Source organism: Pogoniulus pusillus, chromosome 44 (assembly GCF_015220805.1).
Source record: "Pogoniulus pusillus isolate bPogPus1 chromosome 44, bPogPus1.pri, whole genome shotgun sequence".
NCBI classification, from domain to species: Eukaryota; Metazoa; Chordata; class Aves; order Piciformes; family Lybiidae; genus Pogoniulus; species Pogoniulus pusillus.
In genome coordinates this window covers 803,415-825,405 of record NC_087307.1, presented here as the reverse complement: position 1 = coordinate 825,405, position 21,991 = coordinate 803,415, and the positions used below count along the sequence as shown (strand labels likewise).

Sequence of the window (21,991 nt, the reverse complement as noted above, 5' to 3'; positions counted from 1 at the left end):
TCTAATTTTTCCTCTACAAGACCTAGCAACTTCCTTGAACTTCTCCTGGGACACCTCCCCTCTTCTCCAAAGGTGATACACTCTCTTTTTAATCTTTAATTCCTTCAGCAGCTCCCTGCCCACCCAGCCTGGCTGCCTCCCTCGTCGGCTCATCTTCCGGCTCAGTGGCACTGCTGCTCCTGTGCCTGCAGGAGTTCTCTCTTGAAGCAGCTCCAACCTTCCTGGACCCCTTTGTTTCTGAGGGCTATGTACTTGCTTAATAAGCTTTAAGTTCCAGGAACTCAAGCCAGAGGATCTACCTTACCTGAGGAGGACTGCCCGCCCTCATCACAATGATCACCAGGTGGTAGAAGAAGACCCCTTGGCAACAGTAACACACATGCACAGAGTATCACAGGAAGGACCTGTCAGAGGGACAGAGCAGACTATAAAAGGAAGGACCGGAACTGGTTCGGTGCGGCAGTGGGCAGAGCTGAGGCTCCCCTGTTGCCCAGCGCTGGTTTTGCCTGTACCTTTCTTGCTGTAATTAATAAAAGTTTTGACTCGGCCACACTGACTTAGCCTGTTCTAAATCTATCACAATTGGTGCCGTGACTCGGATGCAACCTGTACGATAGAATTTTGGCTCTACTTGGGGGGCACCCTGCCGCCTGTTTATCGGCAGCCCAGGTAGTCCAGCTTCTATCTCAGCTGCACTGACGAACCCAAATTCAAGGTAGTAGGCAAAGGAGGCTGCAGACCCTGTACACTTTGTGCACAAAGGTCCGGACGAAGGCGCAGGACGCGTGAGTAATCTGTGGGGATTCCGTTCAGTCTGGGTCGGGTATCCTGGAGGCACAGCGAGTGTGTGTGTGAATGAGAGGGGGGCCGGCAGCTTGGCACCAACCCAAGTGAGTGCAGACCCTCAAGTAGTGTGGTTCTCACCTGCCCGTGAGGGCGTGAGCCATGAACCAGGGGAAGCGAGTGAACGCACACACGGTTGATTGAGGGCGCTCCAGAAGATGGGACACGGGAAGAGCAAGCCCCTGGCTCCCATGAGACTTCCACCGGTACCCAGGGATAGTCCACTGGGATTTATGTGAGACAATTGGGAATCTTATCCTACCACAGGGGATAAAGACAAAGCAAAGATGATTCATTTCTGTGTAGTAGTATGGGGAGGAAAGGAGATTTCTAGGAAAGTCTTCTGGCCAGTGTTTGGAGCATTAGAGGATTGGGTAAGGCAAAAGTTGAACCTTTGGGTAAATAGTAAAAGCCCTTTGAATAAGGAGGAAAGTGATTATGCCAGTGTGTGGGTAACTAGACCTGGCATAGACACATTCCTATTCCCTTTAAAGGAAAAACGAAAAGAGAGGAATAGGGAAGAGGAGGTTCCCCTTGTTCCTCCTCCGTATGTACCCCCTGAAGAACAACCACCCCCCATGCACCACCACCACCACCAGAAGATCACCATGAGCCTGCAGATGATATACAGGGACCCATAACTCGGGGATGGGCCCAGGAACATAACCTATATCCTCTCCAAGAAATGCCTGTTGGTGGTCCAGGTCCTGCCCCAGTCATAGGGTTTGTGTCAGTTCCCTTAAGCACAGGACACGTGCGGGACTTCAAGAAAGAAATGGGATACCTCTTAGAAGACCCTCTGGGAGTGGCAGAAAGATTAGACCAGTTCCTGGGACCTAGTATTTACACCTGGGGGTATTACGGGCTATACTGAATATCTTGTTCACAGCAGAGGAAAGAAATATGATTAGACAAGCTGGGATGCGAATCTGGGATGTCCAACATGCTCAGGGACCCTTGGCAGATACCAAGTGGCCATTGCAGGATCCAAATTGGAGCCATCAGCAACAAGACCACCGAACCAATATGCAGGACTTAAGGGCAATAATAACACAGGAAATAAGGGAGGCAGTACCTCTGGGGCAAAATATTAATAAGGCGCTTAATGAAAGCCAAAAGAAAGATGAGACCCCCACTGAGTGGCTGGAACGCCTGAGGAAAAATCTGCAGATGTATTCGGGCCTAGATCCCGAAACTCAGTTAGGACAGGCCTTATTAAAACACAGTTTGTGGCCAAATCATGGGAGGATATCCGGAAGAAGCTAGAAAAGATAGACAATTGGCAGGACAGAGGTCTGGATGAGTTGTTAAGGGAGGCGCAGAAAGTATATGTCAGGAGGGATGAAGAGAGTCATAGGAGACAAGTCAGGATGATGGTGGCAGTAGTCAGGGAAGCAGGGAGATCCAAAAACTTTCCTAAGACAGGACCGATGAGCCAGAGAAATGGGGGAGGGGCTCCTCGGGTGGAAAGGAGGGAAGCAAATGTGTGTTTTTACTGTGGTGCTAAAGGATATTTCCAAAGGAATTGCAGGAAGAGATTGAGGGATGAGAAAACTTTTCAGGAAGATTAGAGGGGTCAGGGGCTCTATTTGCTGGGGACCTGGAAACATCCAGAGCCCTTGATAAAGCTAAAAATAGGTCCCCAGCAACAAGAAGTTGAGTTTTTAGTAGATCCTGGCACAGAACGATCTACTGTTCAGAAGTTGCCAGGAGGATGTGAAATATCTAGAGAAACTGCCCAAGTGGTGGGGGCTAAAGGGGAGCTGTTTAAGGTTCCGATAATCAAAAATGTGTTAGTGGAGGCAGAATCTAAAGTTGGGGTAGGTAATTTTTTATTAGTTCCAGAGGCAGATTTTAACTTGCTAGGGAGAGATCTGATTACTGAACTAGGTATTAATGTAGAAGTAGTTAATAAGGAAATAAGGATAAAACTCTGCCCCTTGAGAACAGAAGATGAAGCAAAGATCAATCCAGAAGTTTGGTACACCCCCGATAGTGTAGGGAAACTTAACATAACTCCTTTTTTGGTCACCCTCTGAGACCCTGAGGTGCCAATAAGAATCAAACAATATCCTATCTCCCCCGAGGGAAAGGAAGGATTGAAGCCAGAAATAGAAAGGCTACTAAGCAAGGGACTTTTGGAGCCATGTATGTCCCCTTTTAACACCCCCATTTTACCTGTGAAAAAGGCAGACGGGTCGTACCGGCTGGTACATGACTGTGGCCGTTTGAGCTGATCCTCTAGCTCAGACATAGGGGAGAGATGAACATTCCAGGGATAGGTCACATAAATGGCAACAATAGATAAATTAATATAATTTCATTGGAGCATCAAGAACTTAATGTCTAGAAGCACAGTTTGTTCTCCCCTTTTTCTCCCGCTAGCTTCTGCTGCTGCAGCTTTGCCTGTCATCCCCCGGCTGCTGCTTTGGCTACTGCTGCTTTGCTGCTTCGCCGCCGCTTGATCCCTCCCCCATCTCCCTTAAGGTTATTGTATTTTTTTTTCCTTTTTTCCTTCTCTAGTTATTATCTCTCTTTACATTGTCATACTTATACTATAAGAAAATACAATTTCATCTTTCCCTGACTTTCAAAAAAAAGGGGGGTTGTGTTGTGAATTTTCTTCCCAGTGGAGGGATCAGCCCAAACCCGGGACAGAATTTTTTGGTGCCCAAGGTGGGGCACGATCTTGGCTTGTTGGTTTTTTTTTCTTTCCCCCTTTTGATTGATAATCAGAATAAGAACATCAGGGAAAAATGAAGTTGTCTGCTAGGCCTGAGCTCTCAGATGAGTCTGCAGTTGTTGGGCAGCATAATGTAGAGGATGTGAAGTTGCCACTTGCCACCCAAATTGTACACCACAGGCAATATAGAACAAACCGTGACTCTTTGGTGCCCATACATGATCTGATTCATCATCTGGAGCGCCAGGACGTCATTAAAAAGACCCATTCACCTTTCAATAGTCCCATATGGCCTGTGCGAAAAGCAAATGGAGAGTGGCGACTTACAGTTGATTTCCGCGGCCTAAATGAAGTGACTCCGCCCATGAGTTCTGCTGTGCCGGACATGTTAGACCTCCAGTATGAGCTGGAATCCAAGGAGGCCAAATGGTATGCAACCATAGATGTTGCTAATGCTTTCTTCTCTATTCCAATAGCAGAAGAATGCAAGCCTCAATTTGCTTTCACTTGGAGGGGGATTCAGTATACAGTTAATCGTTTGCCCCAGGGGTGGAAGCACAGCTCAACGATCTGTCATGCAGTGATCCATGATGCATTGGAGAAAGGTGGAGCTCCAGAGTACCTGCAGTTCATTGATGACATCATTGTCTGGGGGAACACGGCACAAGAAGTTTTTGAGAAAGGTAACAAAATAATTGCCATTCTGCTGAAGGCAGGTTTTGCCATAAAGCGAGACAAGGTGAAAGGACCTGCTAGAGAGATTCAGTTCTTGGGAATTCATTGGCAAGATGGTCGCCACCACATTCCAATGGATGTGATAAATAAGGTTTCTGCCATGGCAAATCCCACAAATAAGAAGGACACATTGTCTTTCTTAGGAACAGTTGGATTTTGGAGGCTGCACATCCCTGGGTACAGCCAAATTGTAAAACCTTTATATGATATAACTCGAAAGAGAAACAACTTTCAGTGGGGACCTGAACAACAAGCAGCCTTTGATCAGATAAAACAGGAAGTAGTTCATGCAATGGGTTTGGGGCCTGTTCAAACTGGTCCAGACATTAAGAACATTCTGTCTACGGCTGCGAGTGATAATGGTCCAACCTGGTGCCTATGGCAGAGAGCCCCAGGAGAAACATGTGGCCAACCACTTGGTTTCTGGAGTAGAGGATATAGAGGGTCAGAAGTAAACTATAAACCAAAGGAGAAAGAGATCCTTGCTGCTTATGAAGGTGTGAAAGCTGCTTCAGAAGTAATAGGAACAGACTCTCAGCTTCTTTTGGCTCCCAGATTACCAGTTTTGAACTGGATGTTTAAGGGAAAGGGATCATCGCCACATCACGCAACCGATGCTACCTGGTCTAAGTGGATGGCTCTCATAACACAGCGAGCATGCATGGGGAGCCTTGAACAACCTGGCATAGTGGAGATGATCACCAACTGGCCAGAAGGTACAAACTGTATAAATCCTCCAGAGGAGTAAGTCGTGCTGAGGAAGCTCCTCCTTACAGTGATTTGTCTGAAGAAGAAAGGAACTATGCTCTATTTACTGATGGTTCCTGTCACCTTGTTAGAAACAAGCAAAAATGGAGAGCTGCAGTTTGGAACCCTATGCAAGCAGTGGCTGAAGCAAAAGCTGGAGAAGGTGAGTCGAGCCAGTTTGCAGAGGTAAAAGCTGTCCAACTTGCTCTTGATGTGGCTGAACGTGAGGACTGGCCCATGCTTTACCTCTATACTGATTTGTGGATGGTGGCTAATGCCTTATGGGGTTGGCTAAAGGACTGGAAAAGAAATAATTGGCAACTGAAAGGAAAGCAAATTTGGGCTGCTGACTTATGGCAGGACATTGCTACCTGTCTAGAGAAAATCCCTGTAAGAGTACGACACATAGACGCTCACATGCCCAAAAGTAAAGCTACTGAGGAACATCAGCACAACCATCAGGCAGATTTGGCTGCCAAGGTGTTTCAGACCAATGTAAATTGTGATTTGGATTTAGATTGGTGTTGGAAAACATGTTCGGTGGAGCGCTATGGGAAGATGACTCTTTGTTCACCAATATGGCTAGATGGTCAAATCCACTTTATTTCCATGATACAGTAACTTATATGCATTCTAGCAAGAGGCGTGCTCAGCTTAAGATTGGTTACAGTCAGAGGGTCCAGAGTTACTTGTAAGGCATCAATAGGTCAGCATACCATAACAATCTGAGGGTCAGCCTCTGGGGCTGGCTAAACTCTGCCCACCTGCAGCTGCACTCCACCCCCTGCAGCTGCAAATGGGGGGAAGCTACCCTGTGCCTGCTATCTAAACTCCCAAGATGGATTCAAGGACATTCCCAGTACGGGTTGCTCATTGTTTATAATTCTTGTGTGCTCTGCTAACAAGAATTTCTCCAACAGATTGGGAACACCGAGGTGAACTGTTCTTAGCCCGGTGGGCCCATGATTCCTCAGGACATCAAGGCAGAGATGCTACCTACCAATGGGCACAGGATAGAGCAATCAACATCTCCATGGACGCTATAACACAAGTTATACATGACTGTGATATTTGTGCTGCTATTAAACAAGCCAAGCGTCTGCAGCCCTTGTGGTATGGTGAGCGATGGGCAAAGCACAAATACGGTGAAGCGTGGCAGATTGATTATATCTCTCTACCTTGTTCTCGGACTGGAAAGCAGCATGTGCTGACCATGGTGGAAGCAAGCACTGGACGGTTGGAAACCTATCCAGTTTCCCGTGCCACTGCACGTAACAGCATTCTGGGCTTGGAAAGACAAATCCTGTGGTGACATGGCACTCCAGAGAGAATTGAATCAGATAATGGTACCCACTTTAAAAACAATCTCATAAAATCTTGGGCCAAAGAGCACAGCATTGAGTGGATCTATCACATCCCCGACTCAGGCACAATTGAACGCTACAATGGCTTGCTGAAAACAACTTTAAAGGCAATGGGGGGAGGAACCTTAAAGAACTGGGAGAAACATCTAGCCCAAGCCACTTGGGTAGTGAATAGTAGAGGTTCCACCAACCGAGCTGGCCCAGCTCATTCAGAGGTCTTACAAAAGGTAGAAGGTGACAGGTTCCTGTCACTCGTGAAAAGAATTTGTTGGGCAAGTCTGTTTGGGTATTCTCCCCTTCGGGGGAGGCTACACCTGTCCGAGGGGTGGTTTCTGCTGAAGGACCTGGTCATACATATTGGGTTACGCAGAAAAACGGTAAAATACAATGTGTGCCACAAAAGAATCTGACATTGGCAGAAAGAATGTAGATAGGTTGTTATGAGTTCTTTTGCAGATGATTGTGGTGCCCAAAAGCCATGAAGAGACCACTATCCATAAGCATGAGCCCTGAGAGTGCCAAGAGTCCTGCTCTGTTCCACTCATTGAAGAAAACATCTGACTGTTCTAGGAAAACCCATTGAGCTAGCCAATGCCTGAGACTGATGGAAATAAGAAGATGAATGACCGAAAATTGAAGAAAGATGCTTGAAGCCTGGAAAATGACCATCTACGATACTGCTGTAATCACTAGTTACACAGAATGACTTGATGCTGCAATTGTAAATTATATTAAAGGGGTGGATTGTGGCCGTTTGAGCTGATCCTCTAGCTCAGACATAGGGGAGAGATGAACATTCCAGGGATAGGTCACATAAATGGCAACAATAGATAAATTAATATAATTTCATTGGAGCATCAAGAACTTAATGTCTAGAAGCACAGTTTGTTCTCCCCTTTTTCTCCCACTAGCTTCTGCTGCTGCAGCTTCGCCTGTCGTCCCCCGGCTGCTGCTTTGGCTACTGCTGCTTTGCTGCTTTGCCACCGCTTGATCCCTCCCCCATCTCCCTTAAGGTTATTGTATTTTTTTTTCCTTCTTTCCTTCTCTAGTTACTATCTCTCTTTACATTGTTATACTATAAGAAAATACAATTTCATCTTTCCCTGACTTTCAAAAAAAAGGGGGGTTGTGTTGTGAATTTTCTTCCCAGGGGAGGGATCAGCCCAAACCCGGGACAATGACCTAAGGGAAATAAAAGGACAGTGGCTCGCTTCCCAGTAGTAGCGAACCCCCACACTTTGCTGAGTAGATTGGGTCCCAAGAAACAATATCATAGCGTAATTATCTTAAAGACGCATTTTGGACATGTCCCCTAGATGAGAGAAGTAGGGATTATTTTGCATTTGAATGGGAGGACCCAGTCACACATAGGAGACAGCAGTTGAGGTGGACTGTACTCCCCCAAGGGTTTACTGAATCTCCAAATCTATTTGGATAGGCCTTAGAACAGATCTTGCAAGAATACCAGACAGGAGAGGGGGTAATCCTCCTTCAATATGTGGATGACCTCCTTATTGCCGGGGAGACAGAGGATGGGGTACGAACTGAAAGCATTAAGTTACTGAATTTCTTAAGTGAAAAGGGATTAAAGGTGTCTAAGGCAAAGTTACAATTTGCAGAGGAAGAAGTAAAATATTTAGGGCATTACCTTCGAAAGGGGGAAAAGAAAATCGACCCAGAGAGGGTAAAAGGGATCCTTTCCATGCCTCCTCCTAGAAATAAGAGACAGGTTAGACAATTATTAAGCCTTGTTGGATATTGCTGACAATGGAGAGAAAACTATAGTGCTAAGGTGAAATTTTTATATGAAGAATTGAGTCAGGATGGGTTAATGAAGTGGGACAAAGAAAATGATGAGCAGTTAAAAAGACTACAACAGGACCTAGTTAATGCCCCAGTTCTAAGTCTCCCAGATTTGTTCATAAATACAGACAATGGCACAGCTTATGGGGTGCTGACACAGGAATGGGCTGGGAAAAAGAAACCTGTAGGATACCTATCCAAATTATTAGACCCTGTAAGTAGGGGATGGCCTACCTGTTTGCAAGCTGTAGTGGCTTGTGCTTTATTGATAGAGGAGGCCAATAAGATCACCCTTAATGGAGAACTGAGGGTACTATCTCCCCATAACATTCGGGGAATATTGCAGCAGAAAGCAGATAAATGGATTACAGACGCTCGGCTTTTGAAATATGAAGGGATTTTACTGGACTCTCCAAAGTTAACTTTGGAAGTAACTGGCTTGCAGAACTTAGCTCAGTTTTTATATGGGGAACCAGACGAAGACAAATTAACCCATGAGTGTCTATCAGTTATAGAAGAGCAGACTAAAATAAGACCCAATTTGGACGAAGAGGAGCTAGAAGATGGAGAGAGGTTGTTTGTAGACAGCTCATCCCGAGTAATAGATGGAAAAAGGGTCTCTGGATATGCGAGAGTTAGGGGGGAGGAATTGGCAGTTGTAGAGTCAGGGCCGTTGAGTAAAGCTTGGTCGGCGCAAGCAGGTGAACTCTATGCGGTATTACAGCATTGCAGCTGCTGCAGAACAAATCAGGCACTATCTATGCTGACTCAAAGTACACCTACGGAATTGTCCATCCCTTTGGGAAGATATGGGAAGAAAGGGGGTTGATAAACTCACAGGGAAAAGGGCTAGTCCATCAGGAATTAATTAGGGAATTGCTAAAGGCTTTGAGAGGACCTAGGAGAATTGCTGTGGTGCATTTAAAAGGACACCAGAGGGGAATGGATTATAAGAGCAGAGGTAACAATGCAGCAGATCAGGAAGCAAAGAGGGCTGCACTGTTGATGGTACACTCTGCCTCTAGGCAGGGGCGAGACTTAGGAGTAGAGGCCTGTTCCTCTGGAGAAAAACCCTGGCAACCATTTAGTTTCACCACACAAGAAAGAGAGAAAATGCAGAGAATGGGGCTACGAGAAGATTCTCAAGGGAAATGGAGGCTCCCAGAGGATCATAGAACTGTTCTGCCCAAATCAGTAGCTTTAGAAATGATGAGAAGGATGCACAGCAGAACGCATTGGGGAGCACAGGCACTAATAGACCAATTTGCTGCAAATCACATGTGCATTGGGGTAGATGACTTAGCAAAGCAGGTGGTACGAGGATGTGCTACTTGTTTGTGAGTAAATAGAGTCAATCTGAGGAAACCTCTGAAAGGGGGGAGGCCAGCAGCCCAAAGACCATTTGCAAAGATTCAGTTAGATTTTACCGAGTTACCTAAGGTTGGAAGATACAAATATTTATTAGTAATGGTGGACCATATGACCCATTATGTAGAGGCCTTCCCTACAGCAAGGGCCACGGCACAGGTGGTAATTAAAATTCTTCTAGAGCAAATAATTCCCCGGTATGGAGTCACAGAAACCACTGACTCAGACAGGGGCCCTCATTTTGTGTCTAAAATTATAACAGAAACCATGGCAGCAGTGGGGATACAGTGGGACCACCATACCCCCTAGCATCCCAAGAGTTCTGGGCGAGTAGAAAGAATGAATGGGGAAATTAAGAAACAACTAACAAAACTCATGATTGAGACCAAATTATCCTGGGTAAAATGTTTACCTTTGGCCTTATTAAACATCAGGACACAGCCCAGAACCGATATGGGAATATCCCCGTTTGAAATGCTGTATGGGATGCCCTATGATATGGGGGAGCCCCGAGATCACCCAGTCCTAAGGGATCAGAACATGAATCTGTATATAGCAAATCTAATGAAGCACAGGGAAAACTTATGGAGAAAAGGGGTGCTAGCACAAAGACCTCCACTGGATCTAAAACTACACCAGGAGACTAGGTGATAACAAAAACATGGAAGGAGATAACGCTAAACCCACAGTGGGAGGGCCCTTACCTTGTATTGCTTACGGCAGAAACAGCGCTCCGGACAGCTGAAAAAGGATGGACTCATGCCAGCAGAATTAAAGGACCAGTGGAAGGGCCAGCACCTGAGTGGCGAATAATTGGAGACTCAGGGGACTTAAGGCTGAAATTACAAAGAAGAAAAGAGGCTGTAAACAAATAGATACCAGACCTAGACTATACAGAAGAAGGGTTGGTTTGCAACTCAGACTGTTACCTCTTTTGTATGCCACATTTGTAAAGTTTGTAGAGACAAGTGGTGGAACACTGCAGGCAGGGATTCCACTTAGGGGAGTTTGTGGTCTGTGCTGAAAATCTCAGTGGGATATAATTGACTGGATCCCAGAAAAAATAGGGAAAAGCATGAGGGACTAATCTGATTGTCAAAATTAAACCAAAACATAGTGGGCATTGTTGGTTGCACCTGTCAAACCTGTTTAAAGAGCCCAAGGCAGCATACGTCCCATTAAATGTTAGAATTGAGATTCTGATGTTAAAAGGCAATGAAAGTTGTCCCAGAGGGCTCCTGAAGAGTATCCCTGCTGCCGAGAAGATGGTATCCCTCGTGGCTCGAAGCAACCGAGTCGACGAGCGAGGCAGAGGGGTAAAAGGCTGTGGAGAGAAGAACCCTCAAATAGGGACATTGGAGAAATGTTTATGGGACCACATCAGAAATAAGGATTCCAGCAGGGGGAACAGAGTGCAACCAGGGAATAAGAAAAACGCTGGGGCTTTCCCCATCCCTTGTGCCAATGGTTATCACTTGACTCTACAAATTATTGTTCTGTGTTCCCTGCTGTTTGTAAGGGAGACAAAAGCAGATGAACATCTGCCCCACCAGCCATTTAGATGGACCTTAATACGATGGGAAGATCAGAGAGTGAGTCAAGCTACGATTACCCCTGGTGCCCCTAGCCTTACCTGTTACTTATGTGACATTGTGCCCACCGAGCCCTGCTTAAACTTATATGGCTTTTACTTTTGTCCTAGCTCAAACCCAGGGAAAGGGTATTGTAATTACCCCAGACATTGTTATTGTGCCTACTGGGGTTGTGAAACTATTGCTTCGGACTGGGAAGTTAGTAATCCAGATCAATATCTGAAGGTAGAATGGGGTCCCTATGGTTGTAAACCCCCAGAGCGTCAAGGGGGCGGCATTATGGATGAGGGGAATTGTTTATGGATTTATATCAATGTCACCAAACCAGAAGACCAAGCATGATTAATAGGGAAGACCTGGGGGGCTAGGTTGTGGGAACCAGGGATGGATAGAGGTGCACATTTCCTCATCAAAAAGGAGCCAGTCCACCAAGATTCAGAACTCATAGGACCCAACCCCGTACTAGGGGGAGATCAAAGAACAACAAACAGCAGCATGTCAGAAGATTTAAATGAGACACAGGTAGATGTCCCTAGGGAAGTCTCAGAATTTGGGACCTTGTGGAAAATAATGCAGGCCAGGTATGGGATTTTTAATAAGACCAACCCTGACCTGGCCAAAGAGTGTTGGCTTTGTTACAACATCCGACCCCCTTTCTATGAAGCTATTGGCATAATAGACAGGGCAAAAGGAATAAATGGGGCTAACCCAAAAGAATGTCTTTGGAAAAGGAATAAGGGAAGCACCCAAGGTATAACCCTCTCCCAGGTGATGGGACAAGGACGATGTGTGGGTACTGTTCCCCCCAATAAAAAACACCTGTGCAACATTACAGTGGAAAACCCAAAGCAGAAACAAGGGGCAGAATGGTTGCTTCCAGCCTCTAACACTCGATGGGTCTGCCAGAGTATAGGAATCACTCCTTGTTTATCTTTAAACACCTTTAATTATACTCATGATGACTGTATCCAAGTAGCTACTGTACCAAAGGTCACTTACCACCCAAAGGACTATGTCCTTGAACAGCATACGACCCCAGAGCACCACCTCCAGAAAAGAGAACCTTTCACTGCCTTGACTATAGCAACTCTCTTAACGGTAGGAGGGGTGGGGGCTGGAACAGGGATAGCCTCTTTAGTCAACCAACAAAAGGAATTTAGAGCATTGAGGCTCTCTGTGGACGAAGATCTAAGCAAAACAGAACACCAGATTGATGGGCTAGTAAAATCAGTGAGGTCACTATCAGAGGTAGCACTGCAAAATTGTAGAGGTTTAGACTTAGTATTTTTAAAAGAAGGGGGTCTCTGTGTGGCACTGAAAGAGGAATGTTGTTCTTATGCAGACCACACGGGGATGGTAATCGATTCTATGAACGAGCTGAGAGATAGACCAGAGAAAAAGAGAGAGAGAGACACAACAGAGTTGGTATGAGAATCGGTTCAGCTACTCCCCTTGGTTAACTATGCTGCTCTCAACTACTGCAGGGCCAGTAATTGGTGCTGGGACTTACCTTTGGGCCATGTATATTTAACAAATTGACTTCTATAGTAAAAAGTCGTCTAGAAGCTGCACACCTTATGCTTATAAGGGCTAAATATGAGCAGATACCTGTAGGTGAGACACTGGAGACTCTAGAATTAGCTAAACAGGAGTTACAAAGACTTAGTGAACAAAAATGACTAATAGAAATGGGGGATTGTGATGGAACAGAATGTGTTTTGTTCACTAGAAGTAGGATAATAGGAAGCTAGCCACCCGAGTCTGGGCAAACACCACATGCCAGTATGTACTTGCTTAATAAGCTTTAAGTCCCAGGAACTCAAGCCAGAGGATCTACCTTACCTGAGGAGGACTGCCCGCCCTCACCAGGGGGTAGAAGAAGACCCCTTGGCAACAGCAAGACACATGCGCAGAGTATCACAGGCAGGACCTGGCAGCGGGACCGAGCGGACTATAAAAGGGAGGACCGGAGCCGGCGCGGCAGTGGTCGCCCAGCGCTGGTTTTGCCTGTACCTTGCCTGCTGTGATTAATAAGTTCTGACTCGGCCACACTGACTTAGCCTGTTCTGAATCCATCACACCCCCGGGCCCCCCTCGGTGCCCTGTGCCGGGGGGGGGGGTTGGTGGCGGCACCACCGGGGCAGTGCCGCAGGGGGGCGCTGCTCTCCCCCCGTTCCTGCGCCCCCAGTCCCCTCCGCCGCCGCCGCCGCCGCCGCTTTGGGACTGCGCTTCCCAGCGGCCCCCGCGCGGCAGTGGCGCGGTGCGCGCGGGGGGCGTGGCTGCGCGCGGCCCCGCTCGGCGCGCGGCGGCGGCGGCGGAGGAGGAGGGGGCGGGCGAGAGGCTGCGGCGGCGAGCGCAGGCCCTGCCCCCGGCCCCGGGCCCTGCCGGTACTCTGAGCCCCGCAGCCGGCAGCAGCCTCTGCGCCGAGCCCTCGTCCGCAGGTGAGCGGCGCCGAGCGGCGGCAGCGGCGGCGGGGCCGGGGCCGGGCGGGGCGGGGGGAGCGGGGGGGAGGCGCATGCGCGGCCGGGCGGGGCCCGAGCGGGAGGGGAAGGGGAGAGGGGAGGAGGGGGTGGGGCTGAGGCGGGAAACGTCACCGCTGGGGGCGTGGCCTGGCGTGAGGGCGGGGCCTGAGGTGAAAGTGCTGCGGCCGCGGCTCGGCTTTAGGGCGGGGCTGGCCGGGGTGGGGGCGTGGCCTGAACGTACACCCAGACACCCCCCCCCCCCCCCCCCCCCCACTGATTGGTTGGGAACCGGCGTTGTTTGCCCCGCCCATAGGTGCCAGGCCACGCCCATACACCCAGGCCACGCCCTCTCTCCCGCCCCCCCAGGCCACGTGTCTGGGCCCCCGTCCCCGCCCCCCCCGCCAGGGCTGTGTCCCGGGGGGCAGCGGCGCAGGGACCCCTCCCGTCCCCTGCCCCCACCTTGCCTTCGGCTCCCCCCCGAGACCTATTCCCTCCCCCAACCCCCCTGAGCCCCCAACCCCCCCTCGCCCCAATCGCCCCCCAAAATCCTCCGCCAGGTCCCCAACTCCCCCCCCTCACCACTCTCCCAACCCTCCCACCCCTCCCCTGAGCCCCTCAACTCCTCTGAGACCCCCAAGTTCCCCTCAGCCCCCACAGCCTCCTGCCCCTCCCCAGCTCCCCCAACCCCTGAGCCCCCAACCCTCCTCTGAGCCCCCCAACCCCTGAGCCCCCAACCCTCTTCTGAACCCCCCAACCCCTCTGAGCCCCCAACCCCTGAGCCCCCAGCCCTCCTCTGAGCCTCCCAACCCCTCTGAGCCCCCAACCCCTGAGCCCCCAGCCCTCCTCTGAGCCCCCCAACCCCTCTGAGCCCCCAACCCCTGAGCCCCCAGCCCTCCTCTGAGCCCCCCAACCCCTCTGAGCCCCCAACCCCTGAGCCCCCAGCCCTCCTCTGAGCCCCCCAACCCCTCTGAGCCCCCAACCCCTGAGCCCCCAGCCCTCCTCTGAGCCCCCCAACCCCTCTGAGCCCCCAACCCCTGAGCCCCCAGCCCTCCTCTGAGCCCCCCAACCCCTCTGAGCCCCCAACCCTTCTCTGAGCCACTCAACCCATGAGCCCCCCAACCTCTGAACCCCCAACTCTCTTCTGAGCCCCCCAACCCCTGAGTCCCCAGCCCTCCTCTGAGACACTCGACCTCTCTGAGCCCCCCAACCCTTAAGCCCCCAACTCTCTTCTGAGCCACTCAACCCCTGTGCCGCCCCTACCCTTGAGCCCCCCCGTCTGAGCTTCCCAATCCTTCTCTGAGCCCCTAACCCTTCTCTGAACCCCCAATCCTTCTGAGCCCCCAACCCCTCTGAGCCCCCCAACCACTGAGCTCCCCAACTCTTTTTTTGAGCCCCCCAACCCGTCTCTAAGCCCCCAGCTCCTCTGAGCCCCCAACCCTTCTGAGCCCCCAGCCCTTCTGAGCCTCGCAGTCCTTCTCTGAGCCACTCAACTCTCCTCTGAGCCCCCAACCCCCTCACTCCCCTAAGCCCCCACACCGTAAGCCCCCACACCCCAAACCTTCTGCCCCCCTTGGTTCCCCCACCCCCCTGAGCCTCCCCAACCTTTCTGATCTGTCCCACTCAGCCCCCCAAATCCCCATCACCCCCCCACAAGCTCCTTCCTCCAGTTCCCTCAACCCCTCCTGAGCCTCCTCAACACCTCCAGCCCCAAATTCCCTCAGCCTCCCCCCAGACCTCCTGTCCCCCAACCCCTGAGCTCCCTAATCCCTCTGAGCTCCCAACACTTCTGAGCCCCCCAACCCTTCTCTGAGCTCCCCAACTCTTCTCTGAGCCCCCCAACCCCCTCACTCCCCTAATCCCCCACACCCCAAAACTTCTGCCCCCCTCACATCCCCCAATCCACCTGAGCCTCTCCAACCCCTCTGATTTTCCCTCCCCACCCCCCAAATCCCCATCACCTCCCCCAAGCTCCTTCCTCCTGTTCCCTTGTCCCCCCTCAGCCTCCTCAACACCCCCAGCCCCCCAAATCCCCATCAGAGGGGTTCCCCCAACCCCTCTGAGCCCCCCCACCCCTAAGCTTCCCAGCCCTTCTCTAAGCCCCCAACCCCTCTGAGCCACCCAGGCCCTCTGAGCCCCCCCAACCCTTCCCTCACCCCCCCAGCCCTTCTGAGCCCCCAACCCCTCTGAGCCCTCTAAGTCCCCAACCCTTCTGATCTGCCCCCCCCCAGCTCCCAAATCCTGTCAGCCCCCCCAAAGCCCCTTCCTCTGTTCCCTCAATCCCTCTGAGCCTCCTCAACACCCTCAGCCCCCAAATGCCCTCAGCCTCCCCCCAAACCTCCTGTCCCCCTTTCCCCAGCTCCATCAACCCCTCTGAGCCCCCAACCCCTCTGAGCCCCCCAACTCTTCCCTGAATCCCCAACCCCTCTGAGCCCCCCAACTCTTCTCTGAACCCCCAACCCCTCTGAGCCCCCCAACCTCTGAGCCCCCAACTCTTCCCTGAACCCCCAACCCCTCTGAGCCCCCCAACTCTTCCCTGAACCCCCAACTCCTCTGAGCCCCCCAACCTCTGAGTCCCTAACCCTTCCCTGAACCTCCAACCCCTCTGAGCCCCCCAGCACCTCTGAGCCTCCAACCCCTCTGAGCCCCCCCAGCCTCCTCACCCCACTAAGCCTCCACACCCCAAACCTGCCCCCTCAGATCTCCCAACCCCTTGAGCCTCCCCAGCCTTTCTGATCTGCTCCCCCTAAAGCCCCCAAATCATCATCCGCTCCCCCAAGCTCCTTCCTCCTGTTCCCTCAACCCCTCCTGAGCTTCAACACCCCCAGCCCCAAATCCCCTCAGCCTCCCCCCACACCTCCTGTCCCGCTCTCTCAGTTCCCCCAACCCCTGAACCCCCAATTTCTCTGAGCCCCCCAACCTCTGAGTCCCTAACCCTTCCCTGAGCCCCAAACCCCTGAGCCCCCCAGCACCTCTGAGCCTCCAACCCCTCTGAGCCCCTCAGCCCCCCCGAGCCTCCTCAGCACCCCCAGACCCTCAGTCCCCTCAGCCTCCCCCAAGACCTCCTGTCCCCCTCTCTCAGTTCCCCCAACCCCTGAACCCCCAACTCCTCTGAGCCCCCCAACCTCTGAGTCCCTAACCCTTCCCTGAGCCTCCAACCCTTCTGAGCCCCTCAGCCCCCCTGAGCCTCAACACCCCCAGACCCTCAGTCCCCTAAGCCTCCCCCCAAGCTCCTTTCTCCTACTCCCTGAACCCCCCTGGGCCTCCTCACCTCCCCCAGCCCCCCAGATCAGCCCTCCCCAGCTCCCTCTGGGCAGGAGGTTTCCTCACCCTACACTCACCCTCTGCCTGCATTGTCCCCAGGGCGCTCACCATGGCAGGAGTGACGCCGTCCCCGGTGGTGCCCGTGGGCTCCCGAGCCGGGCCGAGCCCCCCAGGCAGCGCCGAGCAACCTTACTGCTGCCGCGAGTGCGGCAAAGCCTTCCGCTGGTCCTCGCGCCTGGCGCACCACCAGCGCAGCCACACGGGCGAGCGCCCCTACAAGTGCCCCGAGTGCCCCAAGGCCTTCAAGGGCTCCTCCGCCCTCCTCTACCACCAGCGCGGGCACACGGGCGAGCGGCCCTACGCCTGCCCGCAGTGCCCCAAGGCCTTCAAGCGCTCCTCCCTGCTGCAGACCCACCAGCGGGTGCACACGGGGCTGCGCGCCTTCCAGTGCGCCCACTGCGGCCTCACCTTCAAGTGGGCCTCGCACTACCAGTACCACCTGCGCCAGCACACGGGCGAGCGGCCCTACCGCTGCCCCGCCTGCCCCAAGGCCTTCAAGAACTCCTCCAGCCTACGCCGCCACCGCCACACCCACACAGGCGAGCGGCCCCATGCCTGCCCCGTCTGCGGCAAGGCCTTCGCCCAGGCCACCAATCTGCGGCAGCACCAGCGGGTGCACACGGGCGAGCGGCCCTATGCCTGCCCGCAGTGCGGCAAGGCCTTCACCCACTCCTCCAACCTGCTCCTGCACCGCCGCACCCACACCACTGCCACCGCCACTGCCCAGCCCCATGAGTGCCCAACCTGCGCCAAGGCCTTTGTGTCCGACACCTGCCTGCAGAAGCACCTCCAGACCCATGCTGCTGCTGCTGCTGCTGCTGCTGCTGCCACTGCAGTGCCACCGCTGCTGCCACCACCCACCGCGGCAGCACCCAAAGTGCTCTGGAGGTGCTCCAGCTGCCCACTGAGCTTTGCCAGCGAGGAGTTGCTGCTGAGCCATCAGAGCAGCCACTCGGTGGCAGCAGCAGCAGCGGTGGCAGCGACTCCCTCCTCAGCCTCCCCTCACCGCTGCCCTACCTGCGGCAAGACCTTCAAGAACGGTTCTGGGCTGGCACGGCACCGGCACGGCCACGCTGCTGAGCGGCCCTTCAAGTGCTCCCTCTGCCCCAAGACCTTTGCGCAGCAGGCAGGGCTGCTGGGCCACCAACGCAGCCACCCCACGGCCACCGCTGCCGTCCTGCCCCACGCTGCCCCCGAGCCTACTCACCTGGCGGCCACCTCGCAACCGGCACCGGAGCGCCCCTACCGGTGCACTGAGTGTGGCAAAGCCTTCAAGGGTTCCTCAGGGCTGCGCTACCACATGCGGGACCACACGGGCGAGCGGCCCTACGCCTGCCCACAGTGCCCCAAGGCCTTCAAGCGCTCCTCCCTGCTGCAGATCCACCAGCGGGTGCACACGGGGCTGCGCGCCTTCCAGTGCGCCCACTGCGGCCTCACCTTCAAGTGGGCCTCGCACTACCAGTACCACCTGCGCCAGCACACGGGCGAGCGGCCCTACCGCTGCCCCGACTGCCCCAAGGCCTTCAAGAACACCTCCTGCCTGCGCCGCCACCGCCAGCTGCACACGGGCGAGCGGCCCCACGCCTGCCCCGTCTGCGGCAAGGCCTTCGCCCAGACCTCCAACCTGCGGCAGCACCAGCGGGTGCACACGGGCGAGCGGCCCTACGCCTGCCCGCAGTGCGGCAAGGCCTTCACCCACTCCTCCAACCTGCAGCTCCACCGCCGCACCCACTCCGCCACCCGCCCCTACCGCTGCTCGCTCTGCCCCAAGGCCTTCGTCATGGCCTCCTACCTCCAGCGCCACCTCCGCACCCACACCCCCGCTGCCTCCCGTGGGACCCCTGCCCGGCCTGTTCCGCCTCCTCCTGCCGCCATTGCCACCACTGCTGCCGCCACCGAAGGCCAAACCTTCCTGCTGGTGCAGACCCCCCAGGGCCTGCAGCTCATCCCCAGCCCTCCGGCCCCACCCCCCCAGCAGAAGCTCCTGCTGCTGCCCACCCCCACGGCAGAGCCCTCAGCCTTCACCCTGCTTCCCACTGAGGGGCCCACGCCCTGCTTGGGCAAGGGTCCCCAGGTGCCCCCTGCCGCCGGGCAGAGCATCCTGGTGGTGTCAGGCACAGGGCAGGTGCTGCCGGGGGTCCAGCTGCAGGCAGTGGCAGGGGCCTCGGCAGGGACCAGCCTCATCGTCCTGAGGGGTGGCATTGGTGGCGTCGTGCCCCCGCGGGGACCGCAGCCCCCCGAGGTCCAGCTGCAGGCCGCTGAGGTGACCAACGTCCAGCTGCAGGCCTTGCCCCAGCCCTTGGAGGTGACCAACATCCAGCTGCAGGCCCTGCCCCAGCCCTCCGAGGTCACCAACATCCAGCTGCAGGCCCTGCCCCAGCCCTTGGATGTCTCCAACATCCAGCTGCAGGCCACTGAGGTCACCAACATCCAGCTGCAGGCCCTGCCACAGCCTTCAGAGGTCTCCAGCATCCACCTGGAGGCCACAGAGGAGGCAGATGTCCACCTGGAGGCCACAGAGGTGCCCAGCATCCATCTGGAGGCCACAGAAGTGCCCAGGATTCATCTTCAGGCCACAGAGGTGGCAGATGTCCACCTGGAGCCTGCAGAGGTGTCCAGCATCCACGCTGAGGCCACAGAGGTGGCAGATGTCCAGCTCGAAGCAACAGAGGTGCCCAGCGTCCATCTGGAGGCCACAGAGGTGGGAGATGTCCACCTGGAGGCCACAGAGGTGGGAGATGTCCATCTGGAGGCCACGGAGGTGCCCAGCGTCCATCTAGAGGCATCGGAGATGTCAGAAGTCCTCCTGCAGGCCACAGAGGTCCCAGATGTGCACCTCCGGAGCGCTGCAGTGCCCAACGTCTGCCTGCGGAGTGCTGCAGTGCCCAGCACACAGCTGCAGCCCTCAGCGGGGGCAGATGTTCACCTGCAGACCACCACTGCAGTGCCCAGTGCCCAGCTGCAGCCCTCAGCGGGGGCAGATGTTCACCTGCAGACCACCACTGCAGTGCCCAGTGCCCAGCTGCAGCCCCCAGAGGTGGCAGATGTTCACTTCCAGACCACTGCTGCAGTGCCCAGTGCCCATCTGCAGCCCCCAGCAGTGGCAGATGTTCACCTGCAGACCACTGCCAAGGGCCCTGACCTCCAGCTGCAGGCCGTGGAGCTCCCCAGCATCCACCTCCAGTGTCCATCTCCAGCTGTGCTGCTGCTGCGGGGGGCCGAGGGGACCCCTGCCCACCTCTGCCTGCAGGCCCTGGCCCAGCTGCCCCCCCCCGGCGCCCCTCAGATCCTCCTGGTGCAGGGCGAGGTGGTGCCGGGGGGCAGCAGCGGGGGGCAGCCCCACACCCCTGCCCGGGGGGTGAGCGGAGGTGGCAGCGGTGGGGGGGGAGCAGAGTCGGGCCCCCCTGCCCCGGAGCTGCCCACGGTGCCGCTGGTTCACACCTTCTGAGACTGGGCAGGGCCGGGGGGGGACTGCTTCGGGGTCCCCCTGAGACTGCTGCTGTGGAGCCAGAGATGAGGGTGGGGAGGGGTGGGGGCGGGGCTGGAACCCCAAAGTCCCCCCAGGACCGCCCCAGGACCGCCCCAGGGCTCCCTGAGCGGTGACTGTGCTGCAGCCGGGGGGGGTTGCTGCTGGAGGGCTCTGCCCTGGAGCGCCGCTAGGGGGAGCGCTCTGGGGGTGCCGCTGGCGAGGTCAATAAACGGTGCCCGCCCCCTCCCCTCCGCTCAGCCAATCAGCGCTCAGCAGGTTCGCCGGCGGTGGGGGCGTTGCTAGGGGCGGGGCCTCTGCCAGAGGAGGCCTCCTGTGATTGGAGGAGGCGTTGCTAGGGGAGGGCCTCTCCCTACTGGATCAGGCGTTGCTAGGGGCGGGGCAGCTGCTGAGGGAGGCTGCCTGCTATTGGAGCAGCCGTTGCTAGGGGGGGGGGCCGGGTCAGGGCCAGAGGGGAAGGGCGTGGAAGGGGGCGGGGGGGGGTGGAGCAGGGGGGGATGGGACTGGGAGGGCATTGGGATGGTACTGGGAGGGTGCTGGGATGGCACTGGGGGGATCTGGGAGGGCACGGGGATGGCACTGGGAGGTCACTGGGATGGTGCTGGGAGGGCACTGGGATGGTACTGGGAGGGTGCTGGGATGGTACTGGGAGGGCGCTGGGATGGTACTGGGAGGGCACTGGGAGGGCACTGGGATGGCACTGGAATGGTACTGGGAGGGTGCTGGGATGGTACTGGGAGGGCTCTGGTGTGGTACTGGAAGGGCGCTGGGATGGTACTGGGGGGATCTGGGAGATCACTGGGGTGGTACTGGGAGGGCACTGGAATGGTACTGGGAGGGCACTGGAATGGTACTGGGAGGGTGCTGGGCGGGCACTGGGACGGCACTGGAATGGTACTGGGATGGTGCTGGGATGGTACTGGGAGGGCTCTGGGATGGTACTGGGAGGGCGCTGGAATGGTACTGGGAAGTCACTGGGATGGTATTGGGAGGGTGCTGGGATGGTACTGTAAGGCCACTGGGATGGTACTGGGGGGATCTGGGAGGGCACTGGGATGGTACTGGGAGGGCGCTGGGATGGTACTGGGAAGGCACTGGGATGCTACTGGGAGGGTTTTGAAATGACACTGGGAGGGCACAGATTTGGTTTGGGAGGTCACTGGGATGGTACTGGGGGGAACTGGGATGGCACTGAGAGCGCTGGGGCCGGGGGAGGGCAGTGGGGAAGAGAGGGGCACTGAGGGACCCCCCACAGCCTCTGGCACCCCCCAGTGCCACCTCCATGGCTCCCAGTGTGGCTCTCCAGTACCACCAGTGTGGCCTCGCTGACTCCCAGTATGTCCCCAGTACCCCCCCCAGTATGTCCCCAGACCCTCCCAGTATGGCTCCAGTCCCCCCCAGTATGTCCCCAGTGTCCCCCAGTATGGCCCCACTGGCCCCAGTCCCCCCCAGTCCTCCCTTCGGCCTCTCCAGGCCTCTCCCTGCCCTTCAGTCCTGCTCCCCCTGGCACCCTCCTGGCACTGCCCTCACAGGTGCCAGGGGCTGGAGCCAGTGGGGACCTGCAAGGACCTGGAGACAGTTCCGGG

At 55.1% G+C, this 21,991-nt stretch overlaps 2 protein-coding genes across 2 annotated transcripts in view; one reads left to right on the top strand and one right to left on the bottom strand.

Moving 5' to 3' along the window:
• LOC135192825 (deleted in malignant brain tumors 1 protein-like) overlaps positions 1 to 3,097 on the bottom strand; it is a 75,359-nt gene extending 72,262 nt beyond the window's left edge. The window contains exon 1 of the mRNA XM_064176201.1: positions 3,022 to 3,097. Coding sequence (XP_064032271.1) covers positions 3,022 to 3,097 — 76 coding nt within the window. The remainder of the gene's footprint in view (positions 1 to 3,021) is intronic.
• A 10,356-nt stretch (positions 3,098 to 13,453) lies between these two features.
• On the top strand, positions 13,454 to 20,712 carry LOC135192797 (zinc finger protein 628-like). The gene is made up of 2 exons (XM_064176180.1): positions 13,454 to 13,576; positions 16,958 to 20,712. The coding sequence occupies exon 2, from the start codon at positions 16,968 to 16,970 to the stop codon at positions 20,364 to 20,366; it is 3,399 nt and encodes a 1,132-aa protein (XP_064032250.1). The 5' UTR covers positions 13,454 to 13,576; positions 16,958 to 16,967; the 3' UTR covers positions 20,367 to 20,712.
• The last annotated feature ends 1,279 nt before the right edge of the window (positions 20,713 to 21,991 follow it).

What these genes read in the sequence shown, in the direction of transcription:
- LOC135192797 (XM_064176180.1), top strand. Translation starts at nt 16,968, where the DNA reads ATGGCAGGAGTGACGCCGTCCCCGGTGGTGCCCGTGGGCTCCCGAGCC.